General features: G+C 38.1%; 1 protein-coding gene across 2 annotated transcripts in view; it reads right to left on the bottom strand.

The window, feature by feature from the left end:
• Positions 1 to 21,078, bottom strand: part of GPC5 (glypican 5) — a 668,409-nt gene that overhangs the window by 549,465 nt on the left and 97,866 nt on the right. For both annotated transcript variants that reach the window (XM_065844183.2, XM_071806651.1), the window contains exons 3-4: positions 20,345 to 21,039; positions 476 to 609 (exon numbers count right to left, since the gene is read on the bottom strand). In XM_065844183.2, coding sequence (XP_065700255.2) covers positions 476 to 609; positions 20,345 to 21,039 — 829 coding nt within the window. The remainder of the gene's footprint in view (positions 1 to 475; positions 610 to 20,344; positions 21,040 to 21,078) is intronic.

Below are 21,078 nucleotides of genomic sequence, written 5' to 3'. Positions count from 1 at the left end.
TAGCCCTGAGTGTTCAGTCGCCTCGTTTTCCAGAGTAGAATGGTATGTAAGAACAGCCATTCATTTTTTTCTGTTTGATCAATCTGTACAAATAGTCTTCTGATAAAAGTCACTATCACTTCTTGACAGATTTAATAATGCCTGCTGATGTGGAAGTTAAGTGCAATTTGAAAATTTACACATAAAGATAGAGCTAATGCTCATATTTTACCAGTGTTATCCACTCTTTTAAGTACTTTAAACTGCATCAAATGACTCTGGCCATATGTCCATTAATTGAGAAAACAAAATCTAGTAACGAAATTACTCTTTCCAAAATGTAACAGAGCAGATTGTGTTGCTGAAATGCTCCATTCTTTGCAGACCTTGTTTATTCTCTAGTAATGTATGGCATTGCATTAAATATAATCTATTCTGTTGTAAAATTAATGGCTTACTTTATTCTTTCTTTCTGGCTGTAAAACTAATGTCTTACTTTCTTCTGTCGGCAAGGGTTTCTTCACTGTCTCTTGAGAACATCTTCAACCCTTTGTTATCTTTGTTCTGATCAAAGGAGCAACCTGGAGACTGTGTAGGCTTCCTTACAGGAGGACCACATACCTTCTTCACCTAAAAGGAAAAAAAGCCACAAGAAGAAGGAAAGAACACATGTAAAAACCAAAAATTACTCTGCATCTCTCAATTCAGTTTAAGGCCATTTTAACAAGAAAGAAAATTCTGTGGACCTTAAGCTAAGGAAAGTGTCACTAATTATCACACTTCTCAACTTTTTACCCCTAATGAATGCAGTAAGTACATAATTAGTCATTTTATAGTAAAATAAAATAAAATAAAATAAAATAAAATAAAGTAAAATAAAATAAAATAAAATAAAATAAAATAAAATAAAATAAAATAAAATAAAATAAAATAAAATAAAATAAAATAAAATAAAATAAAATAAAATAAAATAAAATAAAATAAAATCACACCTTTTGAAGGAATACCAAGTGTATAATCAAGTCACCAAATGTGGTTTTTTGATTGTGGCTTTTTTTCTTTCTGTGAGGAAAGTGTGTTGTTATGCAGACAGTAACAATAACCTCAGAGAACATGATGTGTTTTGAACAGCAGCATATTTCCATTTTCTTCATAATATACCCCAATCACATTTTTAATATGCATTGAACTTTGTGATTTCTTTCAGGCTTGATGAATTATTATGGCATGTTCAGCACAGTTACCCAGAGCACAGAGTGAACAGTTAGCACGGTGGAAACTTGCATTACTACTTTGCAAGATGTAAATTTAATGATCCAAGATGTAAGTTTAATGATTCGGACCATAGATGTTGAAAATATTAAGGGATTTTATATGTCTGGCTTTTTGATCTAGATGTCAACAGGTACAAATTCACGTGAACTCCCATCTTCTTCTTTGTAAAATGTGATACTGAATATTTTGTATGATAGAGGATATCAATTCATATTCATAGCTTGTTATTCTTCCTAGTCACTGAATAAAATTAATTAGGGCCACACATATTTGTTAAATAAGAGATACTTCATGCTGGGGATCACATCAGACAAGACAATAAGCAGACTGGATAGCACATACCTTTTATAAGCCTGCACAATACTATATGTGATTTATGAAAACTTGTTTTCCATAGGTAGCCAACTTTTTTAAAAGAAAAAAAGGAGAGAGGAGATCACTTTTGGCTCTACAACAGCGATCCAATTTTTGAAGCAGAAACAGATTCAAAACTCTACCATGAGAAAGAGGAAAGGATGCATATGTTATACAGCAAGGGTTATTTTTTCCTGTTGGATTTTATATCCCCAAATGTAAGAATGGAGAAAGCAAATAAATCTCATGTTTCAAGTTACCATCACACACATCAAAAAGTGCAATTCTTAGGGACTGCCTTTCCAACTGAGACCTACTGTAGTGTTAGTTAAGAAAAACACTTAAAATTTAAAATAAAATGAACATAACTAATTTTAATGAGTTTGTCTGTTGTTGTGCATGGTGTAAGCGGCAATAATGAAAGACTCATAGAATATACTTGCTTAAGCCAGTTAAATGAAGAAAGAATCAGTGTTATTACTACATATGGATAAGTGTTCACCTTATGACTTGAAAGTGAGGGTAACATTGAAAGTGAACAGTCCTTTTTGGCTGCAATCCATGTCTTAATTTAGGCATCCAAGTTATAGTCTGGATCCTCTTCAAATGAGATGCATGAATTTAACTGCAAGATAATAATCCCTGAACATATGGCTAATGTCCTTCAAAGGAATTAATGGTATACACTTTAAACATCACTTGAAGTATTCACCTCACCATTTCTTATCAGAGGCAATGTCTTCTTGGACAGCATCTCAATACATTTGTTCTTGTCCTCGAATTCAATTTCAAACCTCCCTCACACTTCTTCCGCTACTTCCTTCATTAGCTCTTCTTAAGAGCATATTATCCCACACTCTTCACAAGCTTAACTGGACTCTCATTTTCCCCCATAAATCTCTAGTCTCTCTAGGCTTCACCCACACTTGTGTGAGTCTGCTCCTCCAGCCCTGCATTTCAACAGCCTCTGCAGCAGCCTATCCCATCAGCTACTCTGCATCAATATAATGCAGGTCTACCAGAGACAAAAAAATGCTTTTGTCCTTTTACTTCTCTTGCTTTGTTCATATTCTCTTATGCTCACTGATGTGACATGGAGCGCTATGCTTACGATCAACTTTTATGACAAAGCAATTGATAGTTTTGGTTGCCTCAGTTCCAGCTTTGCCACACACACTTCAACAACTTTTCATCTTATGAAGAACAGAAATAAGTGTTTAACAGACAGAGGGAGTCAGAGTCAAATGTTTGGGAAGGAGGCTCTGTCTTCTGACAGGCATGGATTAGGCATGTAGGTTGTGTAGGTCTTGGATGCCATGCATCTCTGAAAGAGTCAGAGACTGACTGCAGGGTGGGAGCCTGCGAGGGGAGGAGAAACACGGTGGAGATGATTCACTGGTCAGCACAGACCCTAAGCAGATGAGTACCAGTCCTTCGCGTGGGGGGGATGCAAAATAAATAAATTTTTAAAAATACATCTGTATCTATCTATATCTATACCTAAATATAAATTTTCTCCAGTTAGAGTAAACTGAAAGAAACATATGCATTCAGCTCCACTAAGCAGGCAGAAAAATCCACAGCTATCTATGTTTCTTGAATTTACAATAAAATCTCATTATTTTTTACTCTGACTAAAATGAACAAATAAAATCAATAATTTTTACAGCCACAGCGTCTTGGCATATGGATGATATTTGTTTTATATGTACTATATAGCTGCTTCAAAATACTCTCTAATGACCTTTCTCTGTTTATTCTCTTGGAGTGAAAGTCTCAAGAAATGCCTTGTGTAATACTGGTAAATTTACATTCACTGATGCATTTAAAAATAAATCTTAGTTTCAAAAATAAAATATTTTTTAAAATATTGAGCAAACTTTTTATGTATAAATATCATAAAAATCCAGTCACTATCTGAAATGTCTTTTTAAGAACTGTTGGGTTTTTGGTTTTTGGTTTTTTGTTGTTGTTGTTTTTTGTTTTTTTTTTTACCAAAAACAGTTTCTGGAAAATTCTGAAAACAGTATTATTTAAATCAGAAAAAGTGTTTGTACAGCATCACATACAGCTCTGCCGTTCCCACAAACAAGCGCACTACAGTAATGATGCTGCTGAAAACTCTGTTCTGTTAGTGACAACACCACTTCTCACAACTGAAAGTTAACCCACCAACCTGCAGCAATGTCACTTCCTCAGACACAGTTTTGGCAAGGTGAACAACCTCAGCATGTATACGCACACACAATGATGACATAATCATGTTATCTTTCTCGTATGTCATACATTTAAACCCCTGGGACCACTGACTGACTGACTGGCTTTGTGTGGTGTCGGTTCTTGTTGTGTTTGGTGCATCACTCTTGTATCACTCACCCAGCTGAACCCGATCTGTCTTTTTTTAAACGTTTTACCAGTGGCTGTCACTTTTATGTTGTGTTTAAACCATTAACTGTATATGCATGCCAAATGTAATTTTGCATCCCTCATTAGCCAAGTCTTCATTGTCATCAAGTTTCTTCAGTAAACTGTTGTGCACATGAAGAGGTCATACAGTCTAAACTTGCCTTCAACTGTTATCTGTGAGTCAAATAATTTAAAACCAAAATTTCAGTATCTCATTTCCCAATACAGGGCTGATGGTAGTCTAAAAAAATAGATAAATACACTTTTCATAATAATGTCTGACTTTTTTTGATGCATTATTTAGGTCTTCAGGAAGAGGACATGGTATAAGTGTAATGCCACTTAATTGTATTTCCCATGTTTTTTGAAGGACTACAACTCTATCCGTCAGCAACACTGTTAATTTTTACCTTTTGGGCTGCAAAATTAACCTTCCAACTAAAAATTTATTCAGTGCTGTTAATTCCAGTCTTAAGAGACACAGACTGGAATCATAACTTTGAAAGGAGGAGAATGCTCTCACTACACTAATGATCTAGCAAATTGCAATTTGGTATCAATATCTGATCAGAATGTATTCTTACTATCATCTTACTTTCACTGAAAGGGTATTCCCACGGAATTTTTTCACAAACTGAGAATTTTTCTTGGCCTCAAACAAAACAAATCCTAAAAGAGAGCATGAAATTATTCTCAAAGGGGACCAAAAATACCCTGAGAAAAGTGAGACTGACAAATCATCAAAAATATTTTTCAGGAGAGCATTACACATCTCACTGAATTTCAGGAAGAATTAAAGTCTGCTATCAAATTTTTAAACAGACAAGCCTCAGCAACTTACCAGGGGGTTTTCTGTTAGGTTTTCTTTTCTTTTGCTTGAATGTTCTTAAATACTGCACAATATTTAAAAGCATAAAAAGAAACCTCAGAAAATGATAAAACTCCTGATTTTCACAGTTCAGACAAACCTATTGTCATTATACTCAGCATGCTGTTATTACGCACAATTAGTATGCCACAGTATGATGACTGGGTTAATTAAAAGCTCTTGTAATAACCATGCAGTTAAATTGCAATTAGTGCCACACATGAACTTTATGGCAGTTTGATTTTGCTTGGTGCAGTTCTGTAGAATGTCTACTTATGGTTACTTAGAGTTTGGAAAAATGGAGCATCGTAAAGTTTTACCTTTACACAGGGCTGGACGATGATGTGGCATCATGTCGATAATAGTGGGACATCGTTTGCTAAGTTCACATGCTCCATAGGATATATCATTCACATTCTTTGTTGGTTGGTTTGGTTTTGGTTTGTTGGTTTGGTTTGGTTTGGTTTTGGGTTTGGGTTTGTTTTTTGGCCTGGTTTGGTTTGGTTTGGTTTGGTTTGGCTTGGCTTGGCTTGGCTTGGCTTGGCTTGGCTTGGTTTGGTTTGGTTTGGTTTGGTTTGGTTTGGTTTGGTTTGGTTTGGTTTGGTTTGGTTTGGTTTGGTTTGGTTTGGTTTTTCCCACTATAGAAATGGTTCTTTCTGACCTCAGCATTTGAAACTATTTTACATCAAATGACTGAGGCAAACTGAATGCACAGTCCTGTGGTGCACTTCGAACTAGATACGCCAAGTCTCAGTGATTAACTATGCCATAGTCTTTAAATGCTGCCGCTGTGCATTTAAAGTCCTGAGACTCCCTGCTCCACTTTGAGAAATCCACTGAAAAGATGAGCATCCTCTACTCTTGCAGTGTGTGTCTTGTCTGTATTCGCTAGTTCTAACTGCTGTGCAGGGACTAACAGGGAAGAAAACACTTCTCTGGCTACAAAACCTCTTGGGTTTAGGCTCAGCTCTAGCAGGGAACCAGAACCAGGAGTCTGAAAATTGCCCTTTCTTCTGTGTTTAACTGTATCATACTTGTTTTGGTAAGTTTAGCAAGCACTCCAAGTTTTTGGTACATATATTTCCAGGATTTCATGTAAAAAGGGCATGTGTCAAGTATTCACTAGGCTGACACAACCTCTCAGAACTGTAAACCATCAGTGTGGCCCTAGTCTGCAGCCATTTAAAAGTGCTTTTATGTAACACATGTTTTAGTGATTGGTCTGGTGGCTTTCGAGTCCAGCTATCAGATCACAAATTTGCCACTATTCCTTACAGTTAAATACATTCAAACACTCATGAGCGAATGGACAGTTGAAGTCCAATAGCTCTAAAAAAAAGCTAGAAGAAGACGGCAGTGATGGACTGATTGAAAACATATTTATTACTAACAACTACGACAAAAAGTTTAAGCAAATTTTATTTTACTTTCTAGGAATACTTTCTTCAAGAAACTGATTCATGATGAGTCACAAGCAATTCCAGCAATGAATTACTAATCAAACTACCTAAAAAACCCCAAATGGATTAAATTTTTATGAAGCTTCCTTGATTCAGATTTAATCCTTGCAAGTGGATGTGTAATACTTTCAGGTGCATGGCTCTCTGTCAGAGGAGAAAAAGACCAACACAGCATACTTTTTTTTTGCACCCTTCTGGCAGGTAGCCTCTGCAAGCAGCACAGGAGAGGGTGGCTGCTCCATCACTGGCCAACACAGGGGTTTGGCACTTTCAGGTAGCCTAACCAGGTGAAAATGAAGGTTTCTCAAAGTAAGATGAGCTTCTCCTTTTAACTTGTCGTGATCTCCAGCTGAGCTTCTGCTGCAGGAGCCGATATACCCGCACACCCAGGGCTAGTTCAGCCGGTTTGTCTTCTAGTTTAACCACGAGAGGGAGCACCGGCCTTTCAGTATTTCCAAGCACTTAATGACGCTTCTGTCCCTTGCTGCTTACAACAGTCGCTTATGTAGTATCAAACTTGTGTTGCAAAGAAAAACGTGAGAACGTGCACATGTAAATGGAAGATCAAAGTATTCCCTACTGAGACGAAATTCAAGTTCTTGAAAACAAGGAGCGCAAGATTTTGGTACAATTACATGTTTTTCCTTTGTAACAGGAAAAAGGCGTTAATGAGATTGTCTTAGGAAACAGAGGTGGCGTACAAACAGTGTTTACAACACAGGAACATCATGCAGAAATTGTGTACTATTTCCTTTCTTTTCATTATAAATTTTGTGCTCTTATCTGTGACTGGTTCTCTCTTTTTGCCCCCTGGAGCCTCAGGACCCTTGACAGTACATTTCAGGCATGCAGAACTCTAAGCAACATCTGGAATTACAGCAGCAACTTATAATTTTATAAGTTTCATACATAGGTTTAATAATTTTACAGAACTTGAAAGAGAAGTCTGAGACAAGCTGAAAGGGGCAAACCTTGTGATCAGTAGCCTAGACAATTACAGAGTAAAGCTGATACTTAAAATGGTGCTTGCACAAATTATTAAACACTCAAGATAAAATCACCTGCAAGATAAATCTTAAATGGACTTGCCAAATAATGATAATTTCAAAGCCATTTTATTCAAAATTGTAATTAAAAGCTTAGGTGATACATTGAAAAGTGCATTTATAGTTTTTCAAGTGAAACACAGTTGGACATGGTTTCAAGCTGAAGAAATAACCAACCCAATTCAAAGCAGCCTTGTTAAATGTAATAGTTTGCTCCACACCCAACCAGATGTTATTGAGCAAAGATAAATGCAAACTGCAGATATACAAAATGTAGACCCACCAGAAAGGCAATGGTAGAAAAAACAGAGAGAATTACATGTTGGGGGAGGGAATAAAAAGTGTAATATATAAATAAAAGTACAACTTGGAGATCCTGAAATAATTTTTCTACTCTGCCATTAGTACGGCATCAGTGTCATTGCTGCACATCTTGTGGGGGAAATCTACAGTCAAGACGGAGGATCAAGGAAGAGACAAAAATGCCAAAAGGTTGCAAACCAATTTTTTTTTTTTTTTTAAATCAGTATTTTTTTAATATGGTTTTGCAAAAGGCCACGGTCCAAGTTGTTGGATTCTGGGAGACACATTCCTTAACCTTCATGTGACTGAGACTCATGTGCTGGTCCTGTCACTCCATCTACCAAAACCAGCGCTCCAGCACAAGTTCTTGAGACTGTTCTCATATCTTCTCAGCTTTTAGTTATCTCTGCTTTCCTTCATTATTTTGCATTTAAATCTAATAGCCTATTAAATATGAGTTATTTAATATAATTTTAATTTGTGTCTTCTGCTCTTTAATTACTAAAACCTTAAATGGTTTTAATTCTGCTGCTCCTTTCATGACGGACTAACACTCAGCAAGTCTGGCAATAAAAATAGTTTCTCCTTGTGAATGGGGGTGGGAGGGAAGGAAATGATTTTTTTTTTTTTTTTTTTAAATGGCTTAATGTCAGGGGAAATCCTAATGTTCTCAGCCAAGTTACCCTGCAGCCAGAATACAGCACTGCCAGTTCAAACTCTTCAAAGGCAGTTCAACAAAACTGCTTCTTGTGAGAGGCTGCCAGCTCTCCCAATCCAAGTCTGCTTCAGTGGATGCCAAGGTGTTTCATTTATGTTCAGTGGAAACACTCTGTGGTTCTCCTCTGAAAAGCAATTATATGAAACTGGCAGTAGCCGTTTTCAAAGATCAGCTGCCTGTGTGTAGTTAGACTGATTTATCTATGCTCTCTAGTGGTTAAAATATACTTTATTGCTCCTTACTTCTGTGTGCCCTGCAAGTACAGCTCTGACATAAAGGGCTAACATTATGCCTTCTTGTCTGATACAGGCAAATTTGTTCATTAAATCTGAGTATAAGTCTATCCAGGGTCACCTGTGTAAATGAAAAGAAATTCAAGAGGAGTGTGACTGTCAATGAAAGCAGAAATGTGGCTCTGTAACCTTTATCAGGCATATTACTCACTTAAAACAAAAAATATATTACAACTTACAATATGTAAAGGATTTCTGGAAGCAAAACAAGCTGGCTGTGCCAGTAAATCTGGCACGATGTATTTACACTTCATGGCAGGCTGCAATTTATGTTCCAAAATTGTGAAGAGGAGAGCAGTTTTGTAAGTGTACCTCAACAAAATCATGCATACTTACAGTAAGAGTCCTAATGCATTGTTTCATTTTGCATAAGACACTGCTAACAACTCTTTAGATAATGGGAGTTTCACCTTTTCATGATAATAAAGAATCAAAAACTATCCAAAAAAAACAAAACCAAAACCAAACTAAATCAAACCAAACCAACCAACCAACCAAAAAACAACAACAACAAAAACACAACAAAAAACCCACAAACAAACAAAAAAACCCCACAAAACAGATGAAGGAAAAAACCCACTACCTAGTTAGTCAGCATTTCAGAGAATGTAGGTGTTTCTCCTCCACTCCAAACTACATCTTATGAGATTAGTGTTTTTGCTTCCCTTGTCTGAATTATTAAGCATTTCAGTGTCTCCTCACCCTCTTGTTTGAACCTGGACCAACCAGATTTCTTTGAAGATATTTTGTGATGTACAATACAAGACAGTCACTTATTCATATGTGCTCATACCATTTCAGGGCCCAAAATATTATAGTCTGAAAACCTCATTTGTTTCAAAATCTCTGGATTTGCCCTCAGAAAGTTCTTCTCTTCCAGTACAAAGGGTTGGTAGTGATTTAAGGGCCAACTGGGACATCAGAAGTCTGCTCAGCTCAGTAGCTCTCTTTGTGGACAGTTATTCTGTTTCACAATGAAAAACGAAGAGCAGAGAAAAAAAAACACACATCCACAGCCTACAGAAAGGATTCTCAGTTTACTTCTTCCTTTATACTTGTTTGTGCCTCTTACTTGGCTTTTAGGAAGGAGTGAAAAGCCTCCTTTCTTCTCTTTCTGCAAATACGAAGAACCAGACTGCAGCATTTTTAAATGCTTTTGGAGGATCTTCCTTATCTTCAGTCCAACTCCACAGTGGACACATTCAGACAAGCTTGCCATGGTGCCAAAGCAGAGTTAGACATCTAGCATGTCACCTAAAACCAGAACATGATGGTAGCCCAGACAGCTTACTCCACATTTTTCAGACCTCTGAGTCGCTCTATAGTCAATGGAAAGAGGAAGGCCATTTTGGATCTGTGTATTTTGCCCAAATTTTGCCTAGCCTTCTTTAAAAAAGAAAAAAAATGAGGCACATTAAAGATCCTATGCTTTCCTGACAAAACAGACCTCAATCTCAAGAACATTTAACAAAAGAGTCAAGACATTTCAAAATGTGGATTTGCCCTAAACACATAATGCATAATGCATACCATGATACGTTCCTACATAATTTACTTGGAAGTGTACATTGAACATACCTCATACCTTATGCAAACCTGTACTACTCAGCAATGCTTGCCAAAGCCACGTGTGTGTGTTGATAAGTGCGGTGGGTTGACCATGGCTGGCTGCCAGACTCCTACCTAGTCGCTCTCTCACTCCCCCTCCTCAGCAGGATGGGGGAGAAAATAAGATAATAAAGCTTGTGAGACGAAATAAAGACAAGGAAATCACTCACCAGTTGCTGTCATGGGCAAAACAGTCTCAACTTGGGGAAGATGAATTAAATGTATCGCTAATTAAAAATAGAGTAGGGTGGTGAAAAACAATGAAAAAACTAAAAGCACTTTTCCCCTGCCCCTCTCCCCTCTGCACCCCGCTTCATCCTACGCTCAACTTCACTCCTTTGTTCCCAACTCCTCTGCCTTCCCTCAGCCCCCCAAGTGCTGTAGGGGCAATGGGGAATAGGGATTGTAGCCAGTCCATAACACCTCATCTCTGCCACTCCTTCCTCCTCACACTTTTTCCCTGCTCCAGCACAGGCTGCAGTGTGCCAACCTTGCCTTCACCATGGTCTACTGCATGGGCTGCAGGGGCACAACTTGCTTCACCGTGGTCTTCTCCACAGCCTGCAGGGGGGATGTCTGCTCCAGCACCTGGAACACCTCCTCCCCCTCTTTCTTCTCTGGCCTTGGTGTCTGTGGGGCTGTTTCTCTCACTTTTCCCCCCATTCCTCCCTGCTATGCATCGGTTTTGCACTTTCTTAAATACAGTTACTGAAGTGCCACCACTTTGGCTGAGGGGATCAGTATTGCTATGCAGTGGGTTGGTTGGAGTCTGGCATGAGGCAGCCTCAGCTTCCCCTCACAGAGGTCTCTGTGGCCTGCCCCCCAGCACCTGGGCACCTAAACCCCATACAAGTAACTTCACTGTAGGAGCTGCAGAGGAGGAACCTGGGCAATTTGGCAAACGTGAGACATGAATTTGAGACTGGATTTGAACCTGTTCTCACCAAGGGTGAGAAACAGGTCCTCTCTGATTTCCATAAATGAAAGGAAAATTGGCTGAAAGATGAGGAATTGGAAATGATGTATCCTGAAATGGTACCATAAGCTGGGTCACCACATACTCAAATGCTAAAAAGCTGAAGAACACAGCAACTGACATTGTTTAGACAGACATGGTTTCATGTTTCCATGCTCTGCTATTATATTTAAGAAGTTCTTGAAAGAAATGGGTCAAGAGATGCTTCGGGATGTGATTACCACTATTTTATGTTAAATATTGTAGCAGAGATTTTGTTGTTATTTGGAAAACACTGATTTAGTTACAAAATCTGTAAAACAGCATGGGTATTTATAGTGGCAGTATAGAGTGTGTGCTATAGAGGACAAGATTACAGAAATAAGGGTAATACTTTAGATCTCAGTAGGTGCAAGCTACTGAAGTATATAGCAATGATAGATCAAAGCAGAAAAGATGGGAAGAGCTGTCAAATCACTAGGTATGTTTAGGTAGGAAGAAAGCCTACTATTTGATGAAAACAACTTTTTATTAGTTACAGAGAGTTCATGAATACTTGCTTTATTGATTTTTGCTCTATTTTCAAAGTTCTCCATTCACTTTTCTGATGAATGAAGCCCAGTTTCACCTCAGAAGAAAATCTTTTGACACTTTTCCACTTTGAAACAATGTGTAGGTGAAATATAACACTAGAGGAATCTGATTTAGATGGAGGTCATGACTGCAGTACATTTAATCCATGGTACATTTTTAAAAAATGACTGATCTATAAAAATATGCCATACTTTATTATAAAAGCACCACAGTTCTTCAGAGCTACAGCTGGATGCGTATCTATGAATAGAGATAAATGGAAGGTGATGGTAAAGTATCAAACCGTCCTTTACAACACAATGGTATCAGAATACAGACATATAAGATGAAGACTTTAAATCCAATTACTGTTCAGCAGTTTCCACAAATCAGTTTAATATCGATCTGGTGAAGTAATTTAAATTCATCAATTTATCAAGTAATTTAAATTCAGCAAAGTAATGATGGCAGAGACATACTTTGTGTCCAGTTCTGGGCCCCGCAGTTCAAGAAGGACAGGGAACTGCTTGAGAGAGTCCAGTGCAGGGCAATAAAGATGATTAAGGGAGTGGAGCATCTCCCTTATGAGGAAAGGCTGAGGGAGCTGGGTCTCTTTAGTTTGGAGGAGACTGAGGAGCGACCTTATTAATGTTTATAAATATGTAAAGGGTGAGTGTCACGAGGATGGAGTCAGGCTCTTCTCAGTGACAACCAATGATACGACACGGGGCAACGGGTTCAAACTGGATCACTTAAATATGAGAAAAATTCTTCACAGTGAGGGTGCCAGAGCACTGGAGCAGGTTGTTCGGGGAGGTTGTGGAGTCTCCTTCTCTGGAGACATTCAAAACCCGCCTGGACACCTTCCTGTGTAACCTGACCTAGATGTTCCTGCTCAGGCAGGGGGATTGGACTAGATGATCTTTCAAGGTCCCTTCCAATCCCTAACATTCTGTGATTCTGTGATTCTGTGATACTCCAAAAGCTCAGGCAGAATTCCACAATTTTATTCCAAAGCCTGCTTTGCTGAAAATTACATATTCAATTTTTTTACACCTTTTTTTTTTTTTTTTAAAGTATGAAAGAACTATGTGTCATGTTGCTCACTTGGGGTTTGTCTTTTACAAATTAGTAATGGCAATACAGACTTGCTGAAAGTTAAAGGAGTACAAGCCTGAGTCCAGTTTGGTGATAGGGATGATATAATTTCCCCAAATCCAACTTAGGTTTTATCTGTGCAGCCTCTAAACCAAGGCTCATTTTCCCTCCACAGTTTATTATCAATACCTCCACTTCTCTTGAGAACAAAAGTACCTACTGTTGATATACAGTTTTGTGAAAAACTCCTTTGAGAACCTCTTGGCTGTCAATCTGTTGGTCTTCATTTTTATCATCCTGTCCTGAGGAAATTCATTCAGGCTTTGAGATTGTATAAGGAGCAATTCATTCACTTTTGCTTTGACCCAAGATCTGTGAAATAGACAATGCATATTGTCTTGTGCAGACTCAGTTTTAACAACATACTGTGGTGGTGAATACCTTGCATGGCAGCGTTAATCAGCCATGAAATGAAGTCAGTCCCCACATCCTGTACTAGAAGAAGAACTCCATGAACATGGCAGGTTTCTGCCTTGTCCGTGATGCCCACATGTGGGTCCTATCCCACCACAACTACTGATTCAAAGATGACTGGCTTCTCAGCAAGAATATTCTGTGATACTGTGAAATCATTTAGAAGACAAGTACATCAGGGGAATATTCATAGAATCACAGAACCATTTTGATTGGAAGAGACCCCTCAAGATCATTGAGTCCAACCATTAACCTAACTCTGGCACTAAACCATGTCCCTAAGAACCTCACCTACATGAGTAAGCAAAGGTGATCAAGGACAGGCCCACAAGGACATTTGTACCTTGCAGACCTAACAGATCCTGTAGCAGAGCCCTGGCAGCGGTAGCACAATGCTACTCAAGAGCTGGTATGCTGGATGGCAAGAGAACAGTGTCACACACTTTGCCATGGAAACAAGGCATGAAAACAACCAAAAGATGTCTGCTTTTAAATAAAACAGCACAGGTAGAGAGACAGATCAAAAACCAAGTGAAGTAGTTTGTATGACAATAATCTCAAAAATGAGAGGAATAGTTAAAAGATGCAACACATCTGAGCTACTGTATCTTTCAGATCACATACAGTCTCTGCCCATGGAGACTCTGGTCTGTCCTTGGTGGGGACCCTTATCTGAAAATCAGCAGTGTCTACATCATCTCCCCATGGAAGCAGCATGATCTGGCCTGGCAGTGGGATGCTGATGCTGAGTAACCTGCTGACCTCTTGCTGCCAACTGCCCAGATTCCTGACCTCCCACATGGTGACAGACACTTCTTGCCAGTGACAGAATCTCCCTGGTTGATGTCAATGAGGTGCTTAAAAAAGGCTACAACTCACCCCACTTGCAACGTGCACTGCATTCTTGGTAAGCTATGGGATGCTGTTGACAGTGAAACCTGGCAGTGCCCTGACTCCTGTGCTGCTGTTGTAACCTAAGCCTGTAAAGAGTAGAGGGTCGATAGAGTGTGGGGGACCCACACGTCTTATCCGGGACCCTAATCCACTTCCCTCACCCTCACACTACTTTTCTCCCCATCCCTCTGCATCTTATGTCAGAGATGTCTTCTCCCAAGTAGCAAGTGACAGGACAAGAGGAAATGGCCTGAAGTTGCACCAGGGAAGGTTCAGGTTGGATATTGGGAAACATTTTTTCAGGGAAAGGTTTGTCAGTCATTGGAACAGGTTGCCCAGGGAAGTGGTTGAGTCACCACCCTCAGAAGTGTTTAAAAAACATGTAGATTAGGTTCTTAGGAATACGGTTTAGTGCCAGTGTTGCGTTAATGGTTGGACACCATGATCTTGAGGGTCATTTCCAACCAAAATGATCCCGTGATTCTTGCACCTCTTTAAATGCCTTAACCTGTAATGGTATGAAAGTTACCAAATATCCAGGCACAGCACTTCCCATAATTACAGATGCTGTTAATCTGGTCTTTTATCAACAATCAGGCTTACTCCTTTACAAAAAGTAAACCTGCAATTATACTATAGGCTGCAGGTGTATTTTTTCTGTGTATCTGGGGTTATCAAACGAGGTTTTTCATCAACTTCTTTCCAATCCTTTTATAAATATAAAATTAATTGATTTAGTGCACTTCTACAGCACTTAATTTTCTGGAGTAGCATGGAATAAGGCTGTGCAATTTTTCACTAGAAAGACCATAATAAATGTACATAAAAGAGATCCTAAAACAAATAGACAAAACCCCACAAATATTCCATCTATAATGTTTGTGAATATGTCTCTTCATGGGAGTATAAAATTTAGAACATCACTGTATTACTGCAGCTCTGACTGTTTAAGTGTTTATAGCTAGTCATTTCAAGCAAAAATGATCAAGGAAATAAAGCTCTAAGTAAAGTCGATTAAATTCTTCTTCCCGCTAGCATTCTATGACACAAGAAAGATCTTGCTTTTTTCCTAGTATTGATGACAGACTGAAAAAACAGCAGGATAAAAGTCTCTTAATACTATATAATTATGCATATTTTTTTAGAAAACACATAACTTAGATCTTCTTTCAGGATTACATGAAGATCAGTGAAAGGACTTGAGAACTTCCACAAGTTTGACATCTTCATTATCTCCAACTGTTTGGAAAACGGATGTGTGAAAGTCCATATCAGTTACAAAACACTGAAGACAGTGCTTTTGAAAATTCCGTTTCAAATTTTTGTAGGTTTATATTACATACAAAAATATGTACAAGAATTTTACTAACCCTATAGCACAAATTTCTCACTTCCAAAATGAGAAAATGCCAGAATTTGTCTGTGTCATCTGATTTTTTTTCTGTTTTTTTTCTGATTCCCACATTTTTATATGCATATTTAGCTTTTAATATCATGGTCAGATACTTCGTTTTCCTCCAGATCCCCAAATCATCAGTGTCCAGAATACACAATGAACAAGTAATCAATATTCCTTTTCATGCCTTTTATTCAATATTGTTCCCAAGCACCATTGATCTTTTGGGAATCGAGAACAAGACTTTCATGTAAATTTTGGATGAAAGATTTAATTATAAAGCCTCATGACTTTTGTCTTTCTCTTCTCTCTTATTTTTTTCCCCTTTTCCTTCAGCTCTTGCCTCAGACTCATTTCATCTCCTCTCAGGTTCCACTCCAATGGACCTCTCAGCTGCTGTGCTACCCAACATGTGGCAGCACAAGTCTTCGTACACCGAAACAAAACCATGGGTAAGAGAGATTGTCTCTTACAGGCAGCTCCCTCAACCAGTTTGACTTTTTGCTGCTGAAACAGCGTGCACACAGGGAAAAGGGTGCAAACACACAGCCAAGGATGGTGACAGAGCAGGACTTGGGCAACCCAGGCTGAGACTGGCTTAAGCTGACATAGAACCACACTGAATGATACAGGAACTTGCCTGTCCATGGCACAGGGCTGTGCCATTGAGCCATGCATAAAGGGAACAGAAACACACTCGTATACTGGGGACAGTAGACTCCATCCAACCCAAAACTTCGTAAATCTTGCTAAAATCTCTTTGTCCTTCTGTCTTAACACAGGCAGTGACTAGACTAACAAAATGGAAGTAACATGACACAATTTAGTACTACTTGTAAACAAGTTTCCATACTTTTTTTTGGTTTTGTTTCCTTAAATAAGGCTTAGGTGTGTTACAAAATTCTCATGCATTCATTAGCCTGCACAGATGCCCTCAGTAGGTATTTCCCTGGCTATACGCAAGCTCAGAGACTGGTACATGGCAACTCGGGCTGAGCACAAAGGGAAGCATAGGATAAACCTACACAGTCCTTCGTAGCAATAAGCATTTTTACCTCTTATCCAGTGCTTAAGAACTACATATCACCTTTTTCAGATTACCTTCATAGTGAATACTGTTCTTGTTTTGTATGATGCAGGTCTTTCAGACCTTTATTACATTATATCTGCATGAGCATACATACAGAAGTTGGCCAAAAATTTTCTGTTCTAACTTCTACTAGCTAAAAAGCATAGGGTTCACTATGAACTGAGCATAAATGGTACATACATGAATATATATAGACTTAAAGAACATAGAACTGTCATCAAATATATGTCTGTATACATGTGAACATTTATAAATACGTGAACAATTGCACAACCCACACATTTCCACTAGATTTTGCAGAATAGCATAGAATAATGTCAAGGTATAGGGACAATGAAAGGGTGCTTCACTTATTTGTCAGACAGTGAAGCTCTGGAAGGCAGGAATTAAAGATGTGAATTCAAAACAGGAAGAACAAAGGGAAAGAGAAATTCCAGCCGGAGACACCGTGGCACTGCTCTGCTGACTCAAGCAGAAAAGGGACGAAGTTGTAAATGACTGAAAAACAACAGTTTTGTAAAAGGAAGCCATGTTATATAGGCATTAGTGGTTTTTTCACACCACACAGAGCTTAAAGTATGAATACATTTTAGATTTAAATATGGATGTCCATGCAATGTGTTAGAAAAAAGTCTTTTCCATACAGTGATTGACACAAGCATAGACATGATTAGATAAAGAGCTGCACAAATATACATATCACTAAGCAGGATACTCTGTTTATTCCCGCATTAACATTTTCAAATGTATATATCATATTCCCATACATTTAAAGTTTTCTCCTCTATCTGCTTCTTTAAAACTCATAAAAGTACTTACTGTGATGAAATTCACTTCTAAAACTGCAGAGACTGCTGCATGCCTAAGCAAGCCACTATTTGTTGGCTAATAATAATCTTTTCTGTGTCTATTAGAATCACTGATTCATTAATTGTTTATCAAAATTTGAAACAGTTCATGAGTCACTCTGAAGATAAAATAAATAAATATTAATGAGCCAATTTCAACAGAATTTGTGTCCTCTGCCTCTAAAAGCTGAAAGACTGTATTTACTACATGTCAGAATTAGGTCTTGATACCTAATGTACAAGCAAATACAAAATATACTTTGGCCATACTCAGCAAATCAGAACTGACTGACTAGATCACCATGTTTCAAGGGATCAGTGCATCTTAGTCTTACTTGACCAATTACAGATCAAAGACAGAAAGGACTGATTAACTGTAACACAGAGATTAAGTTATGTCTAAGTGCACAGATCTGACACAAACGGAGTGAAAAATTGAATGTTTGAAGTTTGAAAGTGATTCTATATGAGAAGAGCTTAACACAACAGAAGTAAACCCTTGATCTCCAAAAAGACATTTGCACCAAACATCACTACAGAAGAAATTTTAGTATTCTTCACATTGTATGAGGGAAGAGAATGAAGGCATAGAGTTTTGGGGAATATAAAAATAAAGCTTTTGGGTTTGAATCAATCTGAAATTTTCATTAAGCCAAAACACTGGGTGAAGGGTTCTTCACCCATTTAATTTTTCAATAAAATTGAGGGAAATATACTATTTTGGAGAGTAAAAGCTTTCATTTTGAAAAATGAGTGTGCTGAGAGACTTTTAAATCTGGGCCAATGCTGGTTCACTCTTGAAAATCCAAGTCTGAGACTTTTCAAAATAAATGACCTGGGATGAAACAGGAAACAGAAGTCCTTCCCTCAAGCCTTTACTTTCTTATTCTATCTTGTTCCTGAAAACTGTCGGCAAAAAAGATCCCCTCAAATTCTGAGGAAGAACAGGAAATACCCCTCAAAGCAATTGTATCTCTGAAACATCAGGATTTAGACAGACATCACTGAGCCACCTTTGAGCCAAACTGACAGTGAAAAACCTTTTAAAAAAAACCCACATTTTTTCTCAAGGAAGTTCAGCATCAAGAGATTCTGGCTAAGGTAGCTGGCTGGTATAAAGCAGATAAAACAGGAAAATCATCAAAATGGGCAATTTGCCTGTTACTCACTGACTACAAGTGAGACAAAGAAATCTTTTTAATAGGCTTTGGTTCTTAGTAAGAAATGAGGAATACTCTCATCATAGAAACATAGAATGATTTTGGGTGGAAGAGACCCTCAATTTCACTGAGTCCAACCATCAACCTAACTCTGGCATCAAACCATGTCTGTAAGAACCTCATCAACGTCAAGTTGTTTATTGTCAGAGGCCATATCGGCTGCTTAGCAGAAGTCACAGCTTCAGATTCAGCTAGTCACGTAAAGAGTCAGGTTGTGGTAGTCCTGGAGGTCTTACTGCAATTCAGTTGATGCCACACCACAGTGACACCCAGATACCATCTTTACACCTGTGTGCACTGTAAAACTAAAGGCATCTCCTCAGACACAGATATCTAGTCCAGCATTAAATGCAGAATATGCCACTGTCAGTGAAGTCTGCATGTAAGAATACAGAGAAAAATACAATTGTAAAACTTATTGTGGATTAAGTATAACACAGTGCCACTTATATAACCTTCATAAATTTGCAGATGCACTAGCTCTCTTTCTAATGTGTAGCTAGATAATATACATTTTCCCTAACAGTATCTTAAAATTCTTTACTTCATGCATTAACAGCTAACATAGCTCTGATATAATTTGCTTTTTGTCTTCAGTATATGTACAAAGGACTTAGTTCATGTTACCAGCTAACTGCACTACTTTCTCTGAAATCTACATAACTGTACAAACAATATATGCAAAGTCATAGGTTCCTTAAGACAGGCCACTGGTAACTAAAAGAAAGATTGTTTAAATTTATTGTTATGTGCATATAAGATAACAATGAAGTGATTAAACAATTTTCTTATGTTCATGAAAAACATTCTCTCGCATTCCTAAAAAGCATTCTCAATATGTCATATCACAAGTTTCTAATCTGCAAACAAATATTATTGCTGAGATTTAACACTCTCATTTACACAGATGTCAGGGTCTTATTCTGTTTTTCACCAGATAATTTATTTTCCTCTTGTTAATATTTTAAGCTTCCAAACCTAATGACACATTCCATTGTTCACCTTTATTCAACAGAAATTAACAGACACAGTTGTCAAGTTAAACCTAAAGCTATTCAGTGGATCTACTGAAAATGTTAACTTCAAAATAAAAAGGGTGAAGGAATAGAAGTTTCCATTGGATTGTGAAACAAAAGTTTTCACTTAGTAAAATTTTGAAAAAAAACTTGGTTTCACAAGAAATGGGAAAAAAATAAATTCCACATAAGAATTCTTTTCATTTTGAAAGGCTTCTACTGCAAATGCTGCTAAAATGTTGAATCTCCACTTGATGTTAAACTTGCAGACAGAATATGGGAAATTAGCAGGTCATGTGCATGATTCAAATAAAAACTGGCAGTGCTGGAAAAACGCATTGTCAAATAAAGCTGAACTCAGATACAAATATGTTCATCACCACAAAAAATGGCCAAACAAATACTAGTTACCAGTCTTACTTTTCTTAGTGTCATGTTTGCACCGAGCATGGACAAAAACAGCTTCTTACCTGCTCATTTACTTCTGGTCCATTGACACGAGCCTGTAGGAGAGCATCATCAACAAGTGAATGAAAGTTCAGAAGGACGTGCTCAATGTCATATGTTCCACTCATAGCACCTGAGAGCTCCTCCAGGGCTTGAATATATCCCCGCCAATGCAGATCAACTTCTGCTACGCTGGCTAAGCAGCCTCGGATGACGTTGAGGCAGTAGCCCATACAGGGCTTACTTAAAGTCAGGCCTTGGCAGTGGGAACAGTATTGCATTCTCAGCAAAGATCTGCCACAGTCTTTAGAGAAATGCAGATGATCTGTCGTATTGATCACTTCAATCCCCAAATTAAGAGCCTGCAAGAAAGTCCGGCTGGGTAACAGCGATCTTCCCATTTGTCCTATGGCCTTTTTGGGAACATCACCAAAGGGCCTGATGTCTCTTCTCACCATTCGGAGGCACTCTGCATATTCCAGTGAAATGTCAGACAGACCAGGGTTAATCACGTAGTTGTAGACTACCGGGAACAAGGTGTCAAAAAATCTGTTGACAAATTCCTCTGTGCTAACATCCGCGCCAAACACAAAGAGTCCAACGTCTGTGAAAAACTCCTGAACGTGTGTGGTAGCCTCAGCAGCCATGTTTCTATACGCATTGCAGAAAAGTGTGCTTGTGTAATTCTCAGCCAGTCTGATAAGTGTTTCAAAGCTTTCTGTAATAATAATAATTAAAAAAAAAAAAAAAAAAAGAG

The sequence above is a fragment of the Patagioenas fasciata genome, chromosome 1, assembly GCF_037038585.1.
Source record: "Patagioenas fasciata isolate bPatFas1 chromosome 1, bPatFas1.hap1, whole genome shotgun sequence".
NCBI classification, from domain to species: Eukaryota; Metazoa; Chordata; class Aves; order Columbiformes; family Columbidae; genus Patagioenas; species Patagioenas fasciata.
Note: the sequence above shows the minus strand (reverse complement) of the source record. Positions and strands in the feature narration are given on the sequence as shown.